Raw genomic sequence first — 15,752 nt, 5'->3', positions numbered from 1 at the left:
TGAGTGGGTAGACAGGCTGTCTGGGAGATGGACACATGCTTTGTGTCAAAGTACCTCTGAGCAAGACACTTAACCCCTTACTGCTCACAGAGCATACCAATAGCACTCACTGCTCCTGATAGTTAGGATGGGTAAATGGAGACACATTTTCATGCATGTGCAAACATACAGCGTCAAAAACTACCCCATATTATTATAAATTATGATATATCGTCAGTGGTGTAAAGCAACTGAGTACATTTACTCAAGTACTGTACTTATGTAAATTTTTTAGGTACTTTTACTTTACTGGAGTATTTCCAATTGTCAATACTTTTACTTCTACTCCACTACATCTCAGTGGCAAATATTGTACTTTTACGTCAATAAATATATTTGAAAACTTTAGTTACTATTTACTTTGCGGATATAAATTATTTCATTATAAAACACATATTAACCACTTTAGCCATATTTTATACCTAGGCTATTTGAAAATAACAGATCTACAAGCTCACGAGTTTGTAGATCTGCTATTTTCAAACATTTTAGCACTTTTACTTTTGGTACTTTAAGTACATTTTGATGCCAATACTTTTGTACTTTTAAGTAAATTTTGAATTCTGGACTTTTACTTGTAACAGATTACTTCTCCATTGCAGTATTGATACTTTTACTTAAGTAAAACATTTGAGTACTTTTCCCACCACTGTATATCGTTGCTGTCGGGGCAGAAACCTCTCATCTCTATATTTTAACTTTTTGTGTTTTTTTTCGTAAATTAACGCCCTTCTTGATCACACTACAGCGTCCCAATACCCAATTAAAACCCAAACTCTCTCTCTCAGTTAGGCTGGGGGCGAGTCCCACGTGGTTACACCCACCATCTTACCTCATCAGCTACAGAGACAGCTAGATATCTATCTATCTGAGCTGTCTGGCTACTGCCTTGACTTGGCTGCTGTGGCATGTTTGGTTCAGCTCTCCAGCCCAAGATAAGGGGAAGACAGACCTTTTTGGGGGCAACAAGACAGATAAAACCAATTCAGCCGTTTTATGTGGGTTTGGTTTCACGGAGACCGATGAGGAACAACAACAAATCACATTTATTACAACCTGGTTTCTGCCGTATGGATTTATCACCCGTGTGTTTAATCATCATTCAAATACAAGATGGCCTATGACCAAACAATAATGGGGCAAAAAACACACACGAAAAGATCCACAGTTAAAGGAGTAGTTCAGACAAAAATATATGTTATTTTCTATCGTTTACACATCCCGTGAAGCATTGAAATCATGGAGATTTTTTTTGTTTTTGTCGCATTCCTGAGCCAATAATTTGATGACCGACGATCTCTCCGGTAGGAGACTCAAAGAGTCTCCTTTGAGTCTCCTACCGGATACATTAGTATCTTTCCGCCTGTAATCAAATTGTTGGCTTAGGAATGCGACCAAAAGCAAAAAAATCTCCATGAATTCAATGCTTCATGGGGTGTGTAATTGATAGGAAAAAAGTAATTTTTGGGGTGAACTACTCCCTTCAAAAGAAACGTTTTCTATAAAGGTTAAATAAATGTATGATGTTTCCAAAGCGTACCTGTACCTGTCAAACTACTTCACTAGAGTGAGAAATGCCCACAGGGCACAACGCCAGAGGGAGCTCCACTGATTTCATTGGACTTGTGCCCCCCCAGATTTGGCAAAAACATGGGGATGAATTAATTCTACTGTTACGCCACCAAAAATGTGGAATGCCCTACTACCACCACACCGGCCATCAAAAAGTCTTGACTCCAGAGTCCCTATCCTCCTTCAAAACTGCCATAATAGAGCACCTCTTTTACGTCTGCACTGCAGTTTACAACTGGACTTAGACATGCCCTGTTTTTCTGTAAATACGCATACTTTTACTGCTCCTGATTTCTTGTATAGTATTGTATGTCTTTAAATGTCTTGATGAATTGAATACATACTGTAGGATCACAAAGGAAACAAGCCCCTCCCCCCCAGGACCTTTGTGTGTTATCCTTTTAGCATTATTGTATAACTGTACCTATAATCAAAATCAGTAATCGTGTTAAACACTAGTGATCTCAATGTCGACTAAAATAATCCAGATCTTTGTAGCGGAAACCTCTGGGCTGGATTAACCCTTTAAGACCCGGAACGCATCCGTGTCATTTTTAGCTATAGCCATTATTTTATACTTTGGCTATTCAAAAATAGCAGATATACAAGCTCATAGAGCCACGCTATGAGCTTGTAGATCTTAAAAACAAAACAAAAAAAGTGAAAATCTTTCAATATATATTTTTTAAAGCGACCATTTGTAAGTCAAATCTTTTCTTCTAGGGGGTCCCTGGAACTCAATATTTTGATATGGGGTCAGCGGCCAAACACATATCATTTTGAGGATCCTTGACAAGAAAAAGTTTGAGAACCACTGATATAAAAACTTCAGAAACCTGTTAGGATTTAGAAGACATATAGATGCGTTCCTGGACTGAATGGGTTAAGCAAAGGTAGCAACAGGTATATGGCCGGGCAGGTACTGCTTACTTAGCCAGGACACTGATCCTCTTCTAACAGCACGGTGTTTTCATCAGGTGAAGTGCACACGGCTTTCATTCAGACAAAAGGCTATTTATTTCACTTCACTTTCTCTGCTGTGCTTGTAATCCTCTCCGGGGTAGAGCACTGACTGCCAAGGAGCTCACGGTGGTGCGATCAACTGTTCTGTGACTGTCGTGCGTCGTCATCAATACCACTAACGGTAAAACTTTCAGTCAACACATGTTCCACGCCATGAAACTAACTGAAACAATTCAAATGAATGGAAAATTAAAGAAAACGATAGAACTAATAGCCGATGCTGAGCTGAACTTATCTCCGTATTTGACTACAGCGTCACAGAAAAGTAGCAAAAGTAGCAGATCCACAAGCTCGAAACGCGGCTCGAAACGCACCGCGAATTGAACTTGTAGATCTGCTACTTTAGCAATTTTTTTATTTGAATCCTGAAAAGTAGCTGTTTTGGACAAATGAGGTTTCCACCCGACAAACGTTATAGTAGTTGAGCTTCTAGAATGTTGTCTAAATCCAGCGTTGGAACCCACAGGGGCAAACCCTCACAGCCATAGCTACTGGATTTCATTCATGACTCGCAGTCACACAATAGCAGTTACAGAGAGATCAAGTCGGAAGAACGGCGGACTTGAACTTTTACAAGACAGGCATGGAGCCAGGCTGACAGACGGTCTGTCACCTCACACAGCAAAAACATCATTGTTCATTTAAGCCATTTATACCTGAGGCCGATTCTAAAAACGGCTTCTAAAATCTAAGTTTTCAGAAAAACGTCAATATTGTATTAAAAAAAATCATAGCAAAATAGCAAAAACAAAAATTACACACAGATGCTTCTCCGGATTGAAAGGTATAAGAATGTATAGGCTTTCCAGGTCTAAATGGGTGAACTCTGACATTTCTATCACCCAGAGCTAAATTAACATTGTGGATTTTACTGTGCTACGGTTGCAAAATTCAGCGAATATTCAAGGTTGCCAATTTAGCATGGGAATTAATAGGAATATAGGAATTAACTGGAACCGTTTGGGTTAAAGGTAGGGTAAATTATATTTGTGTGTTCAAATAAGTGTATGCATTTTCAGGTCAGGATAGGGATGCCAATTTTATCCAATCAGGAGAGAGAACTCACACAGGATACAGATTAAACAAGTGAATTAGGAAGTGAATGATGATGACACAAAGAAATGAGCAGACAAAATTGGAACTGGAACACTATAAGATTGCAGCTGATAAGTGGGTACTCTCTCCTGACAGGCCGAAATTGGCAACCCAGCTGAAGATTGTATTAAAGAGCTGGAGAGACGGGGAGACTCTGAACAAACACTATAGCAATGACTACTATCAGAATATAGAGTTTTAACAAAACACTTTTTTGTTTTATGACCAAAACATATCACTTACTCTACCTTTAATTAATACTAACTGTATTTACCTTATCATATACAGACATAAATATATAAACACATGTATTTTGGTTTGAACCGTTGTGTGCCTGATCCCAAACTATGGTTGTCAGTGGGATTTGGAAGATGATGGGAAACTACAGGTTTGAACATTTTCGCCTATAAAGACAAAAAATTGAGAACGCCAGGTTGAAAAGTGATCAACTTCCCCTGGTAAATAGGCTCTATGCACAGCGGCCATATTGGAAAGAAATTGGGCCTCTTCCTTACTTCCTTCACAGGTGTTACCAATGACCCTAATTAAGGCTTTATTCAATTTAGTGTAGCACAGTAGTTCTCAAACTTTTTAATTTCAAGAAGCCCCATAACTCAGAGTGTAAAAATGGTTCCATTTGTACACTCTCAGAGTTACACACCCGTAAGAGGCCATTTGGAACCCCCTCAAGGAACTATGAGGGTCCCTGGACCACACTTTGAGACCCACTGGTGTAGCAGAGGGTATCCAGTGAGCCAACATGCACAATATCAGCACCCTGACTCTGTTTGACCAGAATGGAACAGAGCCTTCGTTAGCATCATTGGTAACACCTATGAAGGAAGTAAGGAAGAGGCCCAATTTCTCTCCAATATGGCCGCTGTGCATAGAGCCTATGACCGAGATGTTTCCCGGAAATGTTCCAGAATGTTTCCGTCCCTCCACAACCCTTCACTGTGCCCTCGGCCCGGTCTGTACGTTGGTCTGCCAGTAACCTGACTTTAAGCAGCCAGCCAGCGGGGAAACTCAAACAGGCCGGACCACATTCCTGCTGTTCAGTTGGTTTCCCTGGCGCGCTCTACAACCGTTACCCCCTTGTAGCAGAGCAGTGTTTCCCTAAGCCCTCTAGTATGCGACCGTTACCCCTAAAGCAGTGGTGGAAAAAGTACTAAAATGTTTTACGTAAGTAAAAGTATCAATACTCCAATGTAGAAATACTCTTGTTACAAGTAAAAGTCCGGAATTAAAAATTGACTTGAGTAAAAGTGCATCAAATCAAAATGTACTTAAAGTACCAAAAGTTTTGAAATGTATAAAATATACACAACATACATGCGCCATTATATACTATAATAGGGGAGGTAAATAAGTCTTAAACCCTCTAGTCTAGACTTAGTAGACTGGACCAGAGTTGCCTTCGTACTTGGACCACTTTTTTCTGTCTAAAAAGATTTTTTTAGCCAAAACTAGCCGATCTACAAGCTCTCAACGCGTTTTGGGGCTAATGAAAATATATGAACCTTTTTAAACATGGAAACTATGATGACAAATAAATTGCAATTATCTCAAGTAATTGCGATTGGACGATTATGTAATAAGCGTAACCTAGTAACCCCTGTAGCAGAGCAGCCTGTCGCTCTCACTGGATTCATGTTTCCGTTAGTCGGCATAATTCCTTTTAACAGGTCGTTCATGAAAGTCCTTGCGGTCTTGTTTCCAATGAGAACCTGTGAGCAATTGGGGTTAAGAGTCTTGCTCAGGGACAAATTTCATATCATCGGCACATATGCTGGGATAGCCTGGAATCGAACCTGGGGCAACCAGGGCCAGCTCTGGTTCCCTAGGCGGGCTCACTAACCACTCAGCTATGGCCGCCCCGGCACACGGGGAAGAGACACTCAGAGGCAGACAGTGGTGGAAAAAGTACTCAAATGTTTTACTTGAGTAAAAGTATCAATACTGCAATGTAGAAGTTCTCTGTTACAGGTAAATGTCCGGAATTCAAATTTTACTTGAGTAAAAGTACAAAAGTATTGGTATCAAAATGTCCTTAAAAGTACCTGAAGTAAAAGTACTAACATGTTTGAAACCAGCAGATCTACAAGCTCACAGCGCGTCGCATTGAGCTGGTAGATCGGCTATTGTCAAATAGCCTAGGTATAAAAACAGGGCTAAAGTGGTTCATGTATGTTTTATAATGTAATCATTTATATCTGCAAAGTAACTAGTAATTAAAGTTTTCAAAATAATTGTAGTGGAGTAAAAGTACAATATTTGCCTCTGAGATGTAGTGGAGTAGAAGTAAAAGTATAGACAATTGGAAATACTCCAGTAAGGTAAAACTACCATAAAATTGTACTTAAGTAAATATACTTCGTTACAAGAATCTACAGGGAGACAGAGAGAACACTCAGTAACAGACTGGTCTACTTTCTCTCTTCTCTCGCTGTGTGCCTTCCTCAATAAAAGAGCCAATAACAAGGAGTGGATAGCCCACAACAACAGGAACACTACAGAACTACAGATGGAAGCACAGGTTCATTAGCCTGTCGGCAGCAATCCCTGGTAGTTTATTTTAAATCGGTCATGTCTGTTTCTTGGTTTGCTTGCGAGATGAATAGAAAACACATGGACAGGAGTTTCATGAAACTCGTGAGAATGGTCAGTCAGGCCAGGGGTTCTAAAAAAATTTGGACCCCCAAAATTATATGTATTTGGCCACGGACCCCCCATCTCAAAATATTTTGTTCCAGGGACCCCCCAGAAGCAAAGATTTGAGTAACAAATGTTCGCTTTAAACAATATATATTCAAAGATTTGCACAAATGTTCACGTTTTTCAAAAATAGCAGATCTACAAGCTCATCTACACTCGGTGCGGCGCTATGAGCTTGTATATCTGCTATTTTTGAATAGCCAAAGTATAAAAGTTTAAAGTTATTGTGATGCTATATTAACACATTTTGCTGGGGACATTTTGCTGGGGACTCCCTGGAACCCCCCCCCCCCCCCCCCAAGGAGACTTTGAGAACCAATGAATTAGGCTGCCATGACGAATAGATTCACTTTTGGATCAAAAAGACAAAAAAAAAAAAGGTCAAGATCATAATATCGAGGTCAAAATCAAGGACGGATCGATTTGAGTTTCATGACGCTTGGTTGAGAATAGGCTGACACAAAGACATTATTAACTTTTTGGGTCAGACGAGATGAATCGGAATCAATTTCATTGTCACATCATAGGTTTACAGGTGTAAAACAGTGGGTGAATTTTAGTTTTTGTGCAAGCTCCACAGTTTTTTATGATTTACATAAGAGAAACGGGGAAAAGAAGAAGTCGGGGCAAGGGAAAGAGAGATCAATAAAAAACTAAACAGAAAATGTGTTACATGGGATTAAAAATGTCAGCGAGTGTCGAACCGCATAGTCCACAGAAAGTAACTGACACATAATACGCAGGCATGTCCATTTAGGAAGAGCAAAGTTCAAGTCACCGTCCCTGGTATAATCCACACAGGTAGAGTTTGCACAACCAGGTGCACTTGTTTAATTACATCTCGATTCAGGTCAAAGCCAGGTGTCATTTACTGTTTATGCCTTTTGTCAACTCATTGCTGACAGACTGAGACACTGTAATGGTGCAAGACCATGATGCAAGACAGCATGAATGGAGCAAAGAATGTGGGAGAGAGAGAGAGACAGACAGAGAGAGAGAGAGAGAGAAAGAGAGACAAAGATAGAGACAGACACAGAGAGAGAAAGAGAGAGCCAGAGCTTCCACATGCATGACAGTGTGAATGTGGCAAATGCCCACTGGCAATAAGGTCAAGAGGTTAAACACAATACAAAGACTGTCTTATGATACAGAAATAACATCCCAGAGGGAGGTATGAACTGTGGTTATGGATATGACAGTGACATAACCCCCAGAAGAACAGCTTGGCTCAGACTAACCATTGTCACGTACAGTAATGCCAGTGTTTTCCCAAACACTTTTCAATTCAAAGACCTCCGGGTTTGAAATGGCATCAGGGGCCACACGGACCCTCATTTGATCCTCCTTGTACGGGTCAATTTGGTTCCATTTCAACACTCCCAGAGTTACAGACCCGTAAGGGTCCTAACTATCACTGAATCACTGATTTCCGGACGCCCTGGAACACCCCCCTCCCACCCCCCGCCAGGACCCCTGGGGGTCCCTGTGCCCCACATTGAGAACCAGAGGTGTTTGCGATACTACTTGTGAAGTTTGTGTCTAATGTGATCTCTCCTCTAGCTTTCCTCCTTTTGTGTAAAACGAAGCTGTAATACCGTAAAAGCTTATTAAAATAAGAGTCATATTATATAGTACAGTATATAGGAAATACAGTAAATCTTCTGTCAGGTGGAAACCTCATACTGTATGTCCAAAACTTTTCAGGGTTCAAATCAAAAGTAGCAGATCTACAAGCTCGAAACGCGTCACTTCGCGCCGCGTTTCGAGCTTGCAGATCTGCTACTTTTGATGCTTTTGTGCGACGCTGTTGTGTGATCAAGTAGGGCGTTAATTTACGGGGGGAAAAATTTAAACGTTAAAATATGGAGATAAGCGGTTTCTGCCCCGACAGCAACGATATAGGAAATAATATGAAAGCAGTCTCTGGCAATAACAGTCACACAAATCTCTGCCTCTTTCTTTCTGCGAGTTATATGGTATAACCGCGGCTGCTACAATAACCCTCCTGCCGGCCACACCCTTCTAATCCAACCACGCAAGATGACACATTTTTTCCCCCCAAGTTCAGTAGACAGTCTTTAACCCATTCAATCCGGGAACACGTCTACAAATGTCTCCTAAATAACTAACAGGTTTCTGAAAAACGTATGTTTCTATATCAGTGGTGCTTTCAAAGTTTTTCATTTCAAGGACCCCTGAAATGATTATGTATTTGGCTGCGGACCCCCGTCTCAAAATATTTAGTTCCAGGGACCCCCAGAAGCAAAGGTTTGAGTAAAAATGAATGTTTGCTTTAGAAAAAAACATGTATGTATATTGAAAGATTTGCATACATTTTCAAGATATTAAAAAAAAAAGTGTAGATCTACAAGCTCATAGCGCTAGGAGCTTGTAGATCTGCTATTTTTGAATAGCCAAAGTATAAAATAATGGTTGAAGTGGTTACACAGATGCGGTCTTAATGGGTTAAAACACACAACCAAGTGCCTCACAATGGAACAGTGTGTGTGAGAGACTTTCACCTCTTCGACTTCATGCACCATTAGCAAGTCTGGAGACCAGAACCTTGTCTCGTCCTGTGTCTCTCCTACACCGTCTTCCTCTCAGCTTTCCCACTGTCTGTCTCTCCTACACTGTCTCCCTCTCAGCTTTCTAAACTCTCAGGGCTACTACACACTGACAAGACATTTGCTCCGATTATGCTGTCGGCGACTGTGCGCACGTGCGGAGAGAGAGACCGAGAATGATTTAATAAAAATCACTAGCGTCCACCGAGTGCCGCGCTATGAACTTGTAGATCTGCCATTTTTGAAAAATCTTTGAATATATATATTTTTTAAAGCGAGCATTTATAAAACTCTGTTCCAACTTCAGGGGGTCCCTGGAACAAAATATTTTGAGATAGGGGTCCACAGCCAAATACATAAAACTGATATTATAGCAACATAAGTTAACATAAGATAGGATTTAGAATACATTTGTAGAATCCCCAGAAGCAAAGATTTGAGTTACAAATTTCCGCTTTAAAAAAATAGATATATTCAAAGACCCACGGTCTTCCACGATTTTTCCAAAAAATAGCAGATCTACAAGCTCATCGGTTTGAATGGGAATGCGAATAGAGTAATTTCTCCTATACTATCAAGCCCTGTTGGTTGACATTAGGGGGCGTGCCCTGTTGTCCTTCTCCACCCACACAGTAAGCGGTGAAACCCCCGCTAAGTTACTGCTATCTGATTCACACTAACATACCAGGCCACTCCATGGCTTAACACCCCACTGTGACCGCACAGCACAGCAGGCCCACAAGAATGGAACGCAACAATGCTGAACAGAGCGCAGCCCATGCCAGCTTTTTGGAGAGCTCTAGACCACTGTTTCCCAAACAGTGGGTCGGGACCAATGTTTGGGTCGTGGACCCTCATGGGTCGCATTTCCAACACAAAAAAAAGATACAAATATATATTATTTCAATTTAAAAAGGTTTTAAAAAAATAATAATAATTTCCATATATATATATTTTTTTAATGCTTAAAAAGTAGTGAAAATAGCAGATCTACAAGCTCACAACACTTTTGCACCGCGTTGTGAGCCTATATAATGACATGCCCAAAATAGGGACACCCGGTTGCATAATAGCGACAAGATGTCGTCAAAATAAGTCACATAATGGCCTGTCCGATATAATGTGCAACAGCACATTATAAACCTTTCTTAGTCAGTTATAGTGTCTTTAGACAGTAACTGACTAAGTTATGGTAGTTATAATGTGCTGTTCCGCTGAGCTTATAATACATTATGACCACCACTTATAAAACCTTGTTATAAGTTGTCATACATGATTATAAACATTTACAACATAGAGTATGAAGCCTTATCAGTAGGGATGTTTGATATTGACTTTTTTACCGATAACCAGTATACCGATATTGTCCAACTCCTAATTTCCGATACCGATATCAACCGATACCGATATATGCAGGCTTTTTCACCAGAAGTCAACTAATTGTCAGGTAAAAACATCACATCATATCTAGTAAAATAAAATAGCTATAATATCAATATAATATCTAATAAATCTAATATAATACAGCGATGTTAGTCCTGGAACTCACTGGTGGTAATTTGAGTGAGTCCCACTAATCTTAGATTAGATGTTGGCCTATTTGACAGTGCAGAAGCATATTGCTCTGATGCCTATAACATTAACGAGTGTAAACGAGTGTCAGCTGGACCCAGACACACACACCTGCCCTCTGCAGTGCTCTAATTTGAAAGTGACTGGAGTCTGTCTCATTTCTCTGCAAAAGCCCTTGAATATGATGGAATATGGTTAAGGATTACTTTGATTATGGTTATCTCACATTTCATATCACACACACCATACAGTAAGAACTCCTGTAACCTATTAAAAAAAAGAAAACGCTAATATCGGCTAGTGCTGCACGATTAATCGAAAAAAGATCGTGATCTCGATTCAGACACCTATGCGATCTCGATTTTGAATTATGACGATTTTTTTTTTGCTTAATATTTTTATATTTACAAGAGAATTGTGTGAGAATCGTGTGAGAATCGTGATCTCAATTCTTATGGAGGAAAATCGTGATTCACATTTGAGCAAGAATCGTGCAGCCCTAATATCGGCCCGATGATATCGGGAGGCCGATAATATCGGACATCCCTACTTATCACTATCAGTGCATTATAATGCATTGTAGAGCGACTGCATTATAGACTCCTCAGTGCTGAGTTCTCATTAAACTCTTTTGAATGTCACAAGAAAGCAGGGTCATGGACCCATGAGAGTTGTGAAGGGCTTCTGTGGCATTGTTGTAAAAAACACAAGACACGCTAAAAGAGCATGTGTGTTATTATCGTGGCTGTTGTACCTTGTATGTCCAAAACAGTTACTTTTCTAGAAATGGGCAAAGAAAGGACCGGGTTCCATGGATGCAATGTAGTTATTATGTAGTTATTATTTATTCACAAACTCTGGTTAATAAAAAAAAAATCACTACTTCCGTGCAACACTGCTGTACAACGAAGTAGCGCATTCATTTATGGGAAATGAATTCATCCAATTCATCCATTCTAACATAGATGAATTATGTTAAAATGTTATGTTGCGTAAATGTTATGTTATATAATGAATGCAGTGGTGGAAGAAGTACTCAGATATTTTACTTAAGTAAAAGTATCAATACCACAGTATAAAGATACTCTGTTACAAGTAAAAGGCCTGCGTTTAAAATGTTACTTGAGTAAAAGTACAAAAGTATTGGCATCAAAATGTACTTAAAGTACCAAAAGTAAAAGTACTACAATGTTTGAAAATAGCAGATCTACAAGCTCACAACGCGTCGCATCGAGCTTGTAGATCAGCTATTTTCAAATAGCCTAGGTATAAAATAGGGCTAAAGTGGTTCATGTATGTTTCATAATGTCTTAATTTATATCTTAAAAGTAACTACTAACTAAAGTTTTCAAATAATTGTAGTGGAGTAAAAGTACAATATTTGCCTCTGAGATGTAGTGAGTAGAAGTAAAAGTATTGAAAATTGGAAATACTCCAGTAAAGTAAAAATATTACTTAAGTACAGTACTTGAGTAAATGTGCAACACTGCTGTACAACGAAGTAGCGCATTCATTTATGGAAAATGAATTCATCCAATTCATCCATTCTAACATAGACGAATTATGTTAAAATGTTATGTTGCGTTAATGTTACGTTATATAATGAATGAACGTTGACCATTTGAAGCAGCTCTGTGTGACTCTGCAGAGCACCACAATAAATTTTCCACTGACAGCTAATGGTGCTACCAACTTCCTCATGGTCGCACCAGCACATGATTAGGTTGCACCCTTTTTTGTTGTGTGTGTGTGTGCGTGTTGTTGATCCGGTAACAAGTTTAGACTTGCCTGCAATGGATGGGCCTACAGCACACACACACAGCACAGCATTCCCCTCGTAACCGCAACCACGGGTGAAAGTGTTTGTATTTGTTCATGACATGCATTATTGTGTAAACTTTTCAGTGGTGTAAAAATTACTCATATGTTTTACTTAAGTAAAAGTATCAACACTGCAATGTAGAAGTACTTTGTTACAAGTAAAAGTCCGGAATTCAAAATGTACTTGAGTAAAAGTACAAAAGTATTGGTATCAAAATGTACTTAAAGTCCCAAAAGTAAAAGCACTAAGCTTGTAGATCGGCTATTTTCAAATAGCCTACGTATAAAATAGGGCTAAAGTGGTTAATGTATGTTTTGTAATAATTCATATCTGCAAAGTAAGTAGTAACTAAAGTTTTCAAATAATTGTAGTGGAGTAAAAGTACTCCACTCCAGTAGTTAACTGTGTGGTTTAAATTCTGTCAAGTAAAGAAACCGCTCCTCATTTTGCTGGGGGAAACCCCCCTCAAGGTCCCTGGACCCCCAGTCGGGACCCTCTCCTCTCGCTGGCTCTCCCACTCCACCAAATCTACTGGTCTAATCTCCTCATTTTATCTTTACGCCGGCTAGACTCTGCAGGAGCCGTCTATAAGAGGGTCTCTGTCTGTGTGTCCGTGTTTTTGGAGCTAATCTCGCCAAAGCTTGCAGATCTGCTATACTTTTGGCTAAAACATGATCATGATGCACTTGCATGACTTGATTTTTTAAATCACACTTTCATAAAAACTGTGTGCGCACGGTGGCAGTCTGGATCCCTGAAGCGGGTGTGTCGCTTTCCTGTTGTGCCGCAAATCCGTGATGTCATATCGAGCTGCATTGCATCATGTCTTCTATTCTAATTTAACCCATTCAATCTGGGAACGCGTCTACAAATGTATTCTAAAGACGCCCCATCTCAAATTATGTTGTTCCAGGGACTTCCAGAAGCAAAGATTTGAGATACAAGTGTTCACTTTAAAAATATATATATATTCAAAGATTTGCACAAATGTTCACGATTTTTTTTAAATAGCAGATCTACAAGCTCATATTGTAGATCTGCCATTTTTGAAATGGCCAAAATACAAAACAATGGCTATAGCTAAAAATCCAAAAATGACACAGATGCGTTCCCGGATTGAATGGGTTTCAAAAGATAACGCGGCGCCGGCGGAGTCTTACCTATGAGAGCTTGGAACAGGTTGCTCTGGAAGATGTCGATGACTCTCTGGATGGAGTGTCTGAGTTGTCGGTCTTCTGTGTGGTTGAGCTTCGTCCTGTACTCCTCCAGCAGCACCATGGCACGCTGCGCGTCTACACATACACACACACACAATGCAGGAGGGGTAGCATTAATACACACATACTGTACATACATTATGTCCATGCGCTGCATGTAAGGGACCTTTGAGCGTTCTCAACCTTTTTCCACTGCAAGGACCCCCAATTCGACATGACTAGGTCACAAGGCCCCCGATTGAGTATGAAATCTTCAGTGTTAATATAACTGAGAGTGTACACATGGAACCAAATGGACCCTCACGGGTCCATTTGGTTGCAGAACCCCTGGAACCCCCTCAGGGACCTCGGAGCCCACGTTGAGAACCTCCGTCATAGAACAGTGTGTCTCAATATGGGGTCAGGGGTCCTTGAGGGGGTTCCCCCAGCAAAATGAGGGACGGTTGTCTTTACGTGACAGAATTTAAACCACGCAGTTTGCACACAAAATTGTTACACTCAAAAGTTCCACAACAGAAATAAGCTCTTCGGCTTTATTTTAATATTGATGCTTTTGTGCGACGCTGTATGATCAGGTAGGGCGTTCATTTCCGAAAAAACACAAAATGTTCAAATATGGAGATACGACGAGATTTCTGCCCAACAGCAACGATATGCATTTTGTTATGTCCCTAATAGGTGGTCTAGGGGGGTTAAGGGACAAGAACATGATATCCAGTGAAAATAAATGGAGAAAAACCGATGGATAAAGTGAATTCAGTGTTTTCATTTACACTCGTGTCCGGGGATAATGAAAACAAACAGGGAAAAGGATTGGTGAGTGGTGAGTGCCAAATCAAAATACAATACAACCGTCTCTCCAGTGAGACATACCTTCAATAACCCTGTGCTAACTATATTTATTCCATTTGTGTAGTTTCAATAACCCTGTGCTATTAACTATACTTATTCAATTTGTTTGTCTAGTTTCAATAACCCTGTGCTAACTATATTCATTCCACTTTTATGGTTTCAATAACCCTGTGCTAACTATATTCATTCCACTTTTATAGTTTCAATAACCCTGTGCTAACTATATGTATTCCACTTTTATAGTTTCAATAACCCTGTGCTAACTATATTTATTCCACTTGTATAGTTTCAATAACCCTGTGCCAACTATATCCCACTTTCATAGTTTCAATAACCCTGTACTAACTATATTTATTCCACTTGTATAGTTTCAATAACCTTGTGCTAACTATATTTATTCCACTTGTATAGTTTCAATAACACTGTGATAACTATATTAATTCCACTTGTATAGTTCAAATGTTTCAGTAGTAACTAAACAACAGAGAGGATGAACTTGATCAACTCTCAGCATTCAATAACTGTCAACATTCTACAGCAGGTTACAACGTCGCCTAACATTGTATAACAGGTTACGATGTATCAGAAGTTCAATGAAGTGACTCTGCAAAAGCAGCTACTGTACAATGAAACCTCAAAGTAGACTTAACAACTGACTTGTGATCAGCCAAGGTGCATAAACAACTTGGCTAGCCACCAGTGGTATAAAGTAACTAAGGGACCAGTCGAAATTTACATAAGGGGGGGCATGGAGGAAAATAGGGGAGGGTCATGCCTTTCTAATTTTGGTCCAAGGGAGGGTCAGCTAATTTTACTTTGAATCCAAGGGAGGGTCATGCAATTTTGAATTGATAAAATAGTCCGTTTTTTATATACCTTTTTAGTACAGCAGAACAGTGGTCAATGACCCCTCTCCATTTCAAAGGATACAAAGAATTCAAATCAAGTAACACCTTGTCTATTTAGAATCAATGACGGTCGTTAACAAGCCATCAACGCACAGCGAGTGTGAACGACCCAGTCAAATCTATTCAGCGTCTTAACGATGGTGGTTGAACAATTAAGCAAAACTTCAACAGGCGTTATTGGAGAGATGCATTATAAATAGGCCTACTATAACTGGATATTCATAATCATTTGAAGTAATTCTGTGCATGTGATTAATGTGGATCTATATGGACAGTTGTGTATAGATGCCTAGCTCCACAAGTAAAACCAGAAGCATCAGGCCATAATTGATAGCCTAATTTGTTTTATGTAGGCAACAGTGTAGTTGTA

General features: G+C 39.7%; 1 protein-coding gene across 1 annotated transcript in view; it reads right to left on the bottom strand.

Moving 5' to 3' along the window:
• The window catches only part of LOC308093607 (uncharacterized protein), a gene marked incomplete at its 3' end in the record, with an annotated part of 103,699 nt that overhangs the window by 83,624 nt on the left and 4,323 nt on the right, over nt 1–15,752 (bottom strand). Inside the window, exon 2 of the mRNA XM_080439939.1 lies at nt 13,566–13,697. Coding sequence (XP_080296065.1) covers nt 13,566–13,697 — 132 coding nt within the window. The remainder of the gene's footprint in view (nt 1–13,565; nt 13,698–15,752) is intronic.

The sequence above is a fragment of the Gymnoscopelus braueri genome (assembly GCF_963280865.1).
Source record: "Gymnoscopelus braueri genome assembly, chromosome: 10".
NCBI classification, from domain to species: Eukaryota; Metazoa; Chordata; class Actinopteri; order Myctophiformes; family Myctophidae; genus Gymnoscopelus; species Gymnoscopelus braueri.
This window is presented reverse-complemented; position numbering and strand designations above follow the sequence as displayed.